The sequence below is a fragment of the Electrona antarctica genome, assembly GCF_951216825.1.
Source record: "Electrona antarctica genome assembly, chromosome: 21".
Lineage (NCBI taxonomy): Eukaryota > Metazoa > Chordata > Actinopteri > Myctophiformes > Myctophidae > Electrona > Electrona antarctica.
Window position 1 is genome coordinate 4,956,186 of NC_136802.1, and position 6,049 is coordinate 4,962,234.

A 6,049-nucleotide genomic window follows, 5' to 3' on the forward strand; every position below is an offset into this window, starting at 1 on the left:
TGTGTGTTTTACAGTCGCTGGTGGAGAGCACCCACTACAGTGGGTTTCCTGTGGTGGTCTCCCAGGAGTCTCAGAGGCTGGTGGGCTTCGTGTTGAGGAGAGACCTGCTCATATCAATAGGTAAAGACCTGCTCATATCGATAGGTAAAGACCTGCTCATATCGATAGGTAAAGACCTGCTCATATCAATAGGTAAAGACCTGCTCATATCAATAGGTAAAGACCTGCTCATATCGATAGGTAAAGACCTGCTCATATCGATAGGTAAAGACCTGCTCATATCAATAGGTAAAGACCTGCTCATATCGATAGGTAAAGACCTGCTCATATCGATAGGTAAAGACCTGCTCATATCAATAGGTAAAGACCTGCTCATATCAATAGGTAAAGACCTGCTCATATCGATAGGTAAAGACCTGCTCATATCGATAGGTAAAGACCTGCTCATATCGATAGGTAAAGACATGCTCATATCGATAGGTAAAGACCTGCTCATATCGATAGGTAAAGACCTGCTCATATCAATAGGTAAAGACCTGCTCATATTGATAGGTAAAGACCTGCTCATATCGATAGGTAAAGACCTGCTCATATCGATAGGTAAAGACCTGCTCATATCGATAGGTAAAGACCTGCTCATATCGATAGGTAAAGACCTGCTCATATCGATAGGTAAAGACCTGCTCATATCGATAGGTAAAGACCTGCTCATATCGATAGGTAAAGACCTGCTCATATCGATAGGTAAAGACCTGCTCATATCGATAGGTAAAGACCTGCTCATATCGATAGGTAAAGACCTGCTCATATCGATAGGTAAAGACCTGCTCATATCGATAGGTAAAGACCTGCTCATATCGATAGGTAAAGACCTGCTCATATCGATAGGTAAAGACCTGCTCATATCGATAGGTAAAGACCTGCTCATATCGATAGGTAAAGACCTGCTCATATCGATAGGTAAAGACCTGCTCATATCGATAGGTAAAGACCTGCTCATATCGATAGGTAAAGACCTGCTCATATCGATAGGTAAAGACCTGCTCATATCGATAGGTAAAGACCTGCTCATATCGATAGGTAAAGACCTGCTCATATCGATAGGTAAAGACCTGCTCATATCGATAGGTAAAGACCTGCTCATATCGATAGGTAAAGACCTGCTCATATCGATAGGTAAAGACCTGCTCATATCGATAGGTAAAGACCTGCTCATATCGATAGGTAAAGACCTGCTCATATCGATAGGTAAAGACCTGCTCATATCGATAGGTAAAGACCTGCTCATATCGATAGGTAAAGACCTGCTCATATCGATAGGTAAAGACCTGCTCATATCGATAGGTAAAGACCTGCTCATATCAATAGGTAAAGACCTGCTCATATCGATAGGTAAAGACCTGCTCATATCGATAGGTAAAGACCTGCTCATATCAATAGGTAAAGACCTGCTCATATCGATAGGTAAAGACCTGCTCATATCGATAGGTAAAGACCTGCTCATATCAATAGGTAAAGACCTGCTCATATCGATAGGTAAAGACCTGCTCATATCAATAGGTAAAGATAACAACATGCCATGTTTCTCATGGCATTCCCTACCCGGGTATAGCTCAGTCTGTAGAGCTCTCGCCTTTGGACTCACACCCTTGAGGTCATGGGTTCGATCCCGGGCACCCCTAACTCGGCGCACGGTTTTGTGTGTGCGGCAAGACGTGCGGTAAGTACTGGGAGCTGATGGTAGGTATTGTAAGTACTGGGAGCTGATGGTAGGTGTTGTAAGTACTGGGAGCTGATGGTAGGTGTTGTTCTCCACCTCAGCTGTCCATCTCCAAGTGGTTCCTAAAACCTTTTTAGCTTCAAGACCCAAAAGATGTTTGCCCCGGACCCATTGTAGGGAGAATAGCAGATCTACAAGCTCACAATGCAGTCGGTTCCTGCTGTGTTGTGAGTTTGCATATTATGTGCTCTTTTCAATACTTCAATACATTTAGTTTGAATTCGCTTTCAACTCAAATCTTCTGTCTGTCTGTCCGTCCGTCTCTCTCTCCCTCTCAGACAACGCCCGGCAGCGTCAGGAGGGCGTGGTCAGCGCGTCCCAGGTGGTGTTCACTGAGCACGCTCAGTCGCAGCACGCGGACGACGCCCCGCCCCCCATGCGGCTGCGCTCCATCCTGGACCTCAGCCCCTTCACGGTCACTGACCACACCCCCATGGACATCACCGTGGACATCTTCAGGAAGCTGGGCCTGCGGCAGTGTCTGGTCACACACAACGGGTCAGTCCGCGCACACACACACACGCACACACACACACGCAGACACGCACGCACGCACGCACGCACACACTCACGCACACACACACACGCACACACACACACGCAGACACGCACGCACGCACGCACGCACACACTCACGCACACACACACACGTACACACACGCACACACACACACACCAGTTTTCAATTTGTCAACTAAAACTATGATGAAAAATGGTAGGTTGTAAAAAGTAAGCTATGCTGACAAAAAAAATAATTCATCAACAGATAAAATTTGAGAAAAATGTCAGGGAGGGACTAGTGGCGAAGAGATCCAGTAGAACTAAATGTCAGGGAGGGACTAGTGGCGAAGAGATCCAGTAGAACTAAATGTCAGGGAGGGACTAGTGGCGAAGAGATCCAGTAGAACTAAATGTCAGGGAGGGACTAGTGGAGAAGAGATCCAGTAGAACTAAATGTTAGGGAGGGTCTAGTGGAGAAGAGATCCAGTAGAACTAAATGTCAGGGAGGGACTATTGGAGAAGAGATCCAGTAGAACTAAATGTCAGGGAGGGACTATTGGAGAAGAGATCCAGTAGAACTAAATGTTAGGGAGGGACTAGTGGAGAAGAGATCCAGTAGAACTAAATGTTAGGGAGGGACTAGTGGAGAAGAGATCCAGTAGAACTAAATGTCAGGGAGGGACTATTGGAGAAGAGATCCAGTAGAACTAAATGTTAGGGAGGGACTAGTGGAGAAGAGATCCAGTAGAACTAAATGTTAGGGAGGGACTAGTGGAGAAGAGATCCAGTAGAACTAAATGTTAGGGAGGGACTAGTGGAGAAGAGATCCAGTAGAACTAAATGTTAGGGAGGGACTAGTGGAGAAGAGATCCAGTAGAACTAAATGTCAGGGAGGGACTAGTGGAGAAGAGATCCAGTAGAACTAAAAGACAAGTAATTGTATGCTTTGCTGCGCTTGGGTGTCACGTTGTTACAAATCTTGTTTCTATTTAGTCAACTAAAACTAAAACATTTGACTTAAACTAAATGCTTAATATTTGTTGTTATTTGCCTGTCAAAATGACACACGCGTCTCGTTGCGTATATAGCCGATCTAGTCATGACATGTCGTGACATTAGATCGATGCACAGCTACGTAACTCAGGCATTATTGTCATTGACTAACATGTGCTAGATACTGAAGTTTATTAGTTAATTACTTCACTAGTTTTTTCTTACATTCTGAAATATAAGCCAAAGAATCATTTATTATTGTAAACGAATATACACACTACTTAATACATATATGCTTCCTTTGATTGCGGTCAACCCTGGGTTGGACACAAGAGGGCAGTGACAAAACGCGAGGCCAATAAAGGAGTAGTGGGCGTAGGTCTGTTAGAGCTGGGGGTTTTTTTTTTTTTTTTTTATCTATCATTTTTTATCACACGATTTTGTAACTTTTTTTTCACCCCTGTGTCAATGATCTAATGTGATCCTGGGCTCTACACACCCCCCGCCACCCTAGTCCCCATATATGGGGGACATGGGGAGAGCAACGGACTTGAACTCATGCTTCCTTCATGCCTGAGTGTCCAAGTTGCTCCTTTACACCTGACAGGGGGGAGTTTCCCTGGTTGGACGTAGCGCGTGGAAGGAACACGTTATTCCAACCAGTTCCTTTCCCCTCCATCAGGCGCCCCGGCTGGCCAGGGGGAGGCAGTTTAGAGACCAGGATTACTGCATGTTTTTTGTGAGTGTACCTACCCTAGGGGACACGGGAAGAACATGTGAGGGTACCTACCCTAGGGGACACGGGGAGAACATGTGAGGGTACCTACCCTAGGGGACACGGGGAGAACATGTGAGGGTACCTACCCTAGGGGACACGGGAAGAACATGTGAGGGTACCTACCCTAGGGGACACGGGGAGAACATGTGAGGGTACCTATACCCTAGGGGACACGGGGAGAACATGTGAGGGTACCTACCCTAGGGGACACGGGGAGAACATGTGAGGGTACCTATACCCTAGGGGACACGGGGAGAACATGTGAGGGTACCTATACCCTAGGGGACACGGGGAGAACATGTGAGGGTACCTACCCTAGGGGACACGGGGAGAACATGTGAGGGTACCTACCCTAGGGGACACGGGGAGAACATGTGAGGGTACCTACCCTAGGGGACACGGGGAGAACATGTGAGGGTACCTACCCTAGGGGACACGGGGAGAACATGTGAGGGTACCTACCCTAGGGGACACGGGGAGAACATGTGAGGGTACCTATACCCTAGGGGACACGGGGAGAACATGTGAGGGTACCTATAGAGCGTCGCAGTCTCGCCTCCTACCAGGGACCAGGAAATGAAACCCAATGCATTTTTCCCATAGACATTTCAACAAGTATTTATTTAAAGACGGTTATGCCGTGGACAAAGCCAACTCGAGTCGTGACAACTCATGACAACACAAACAATATTTTGGACCAAACAAATAATTACAAAGAAGAAAAACAACAAAGAAAGTGTTGTAACCTGCCGTTTTTTTCTTCTTTCTAATTATTTTTTCGGCCCCAAAAATTGTGTTTGTCGTCATGATTTGTAACGACTCGAGTTGGCTTTGTCCGCGGCGTAAACGTCTTTAAATAAATACTTTCTGAAATGTCTATGAGGAAAATGAACGGAGAATCATTTCCTGGTCCATGGTAGGGGGCGGGACTGCGACGCTCTATACCCTAGGGGACACGGGGAGAACATGCAAACTCCACACAGAAAGGCCCTTGAGTAGTGGGCGTAGGTCTGTTGGAGCTGGTCTTCACACCCTTTCAACGTCCGCTCAGTAGATTTATATTTCCCCAGACGTACCAGTAGGCGGAGACAGACCTCTGATCATCCGCGTCCCGAGAGTCCAAGTCTGTTAAACCATTCTGGGCCGGAACCCCTTTTGGTGTTTTAAGCATTATGTTATACTTTAGCTATTGAAAAATAGCAGATCTACAAGCTTGTAGATTTTTGAAAAATCGTGAAAATGTCGCACAAATCTTTATATATATTCTTTCAGAGTCAACGTTTTTAGCTCAAATCTTTGCTTCTGGGGGGTCCCTGGAACAACATATTTTGAGATGGGGGTCGGCGGCCAATTTCATATAATTCTGGGGGTCCTTGAAATGAAATATTGAGCACCACTGATACAGAAACATGAGGTATTCTCAGAAAACTGTCAGAATTTAGAGGACATTTTTTAAATTTCGACGTCAGGCCTAAATGGGTTAATCCCTCTCTGAGTGGATCAGATCGGAATGTGGGCGGTTCAAAACCCTCCAAAACACTAACAACAGCACTGGGATCAGTGTCATAATCACTGTCATAATCACTGTCATAAGCGGCTCATCTGTGATCATGAAATTATCTCAGCAAACGTCGTGTCAATAGGAAATGTACGCTTGATTAATCAAAGTTAGGGCCCCTTTGGGGGCCGCGGGCCAGCCGGGTCTGCTCGGCGGCGTCCCGTGGTCCTAAGCGAGGCAGGAATGAATGATGCAAGTTTTGGGGGGGAATGCGACGCGTGCCACGCCCATTGTGCAATACTCCCGTTATGTGATGTACTCGTTGTACGCGCCGTCGGCTCCGTCCTGAATAGGGGAAGTCGGGGCGTTCAATCCCCAGCCGAGTCAGATCACCTACAAAGAATCTAAGAACTGACCCAGATAATGGCCCTGCCTGCTTCGAGGGTTTAATGGCGTCATGTCCCTGTGACATACTAGCGTCATGTTCCTGTCCGTGTCC

At 46.5% G+C, this 6,049-nt stretch overlaps 1 protein-coding gene across 1 annotated transcript in view; it reads left to right on the forward strand.

The window, feature by feature from the left end:
• Window positions 1–6,049, forward strand: part of LOC306913818 (H(+)/Cl(-) exchange transporter 5-like) — a gene marked incomplete at its 3' end in the record, with an annotated part of 109,977 nt that overhangs the window by 81,785 nt on the left and 22,143 nt on the right. The window contains exons 15-16 of the mRNA XM_079490629.1: window positions 15–120; window positions 2,059–2,278. Of these exons, the coding sequence (XP_079346755.1) occupies window positions 15–120; window positions 2,059–2,278 (326 nt within the window). The remainder of the gene's footprint in view (window positions 1–14; window positions 121–2,058; window positions 2,279–6,049) is intronic.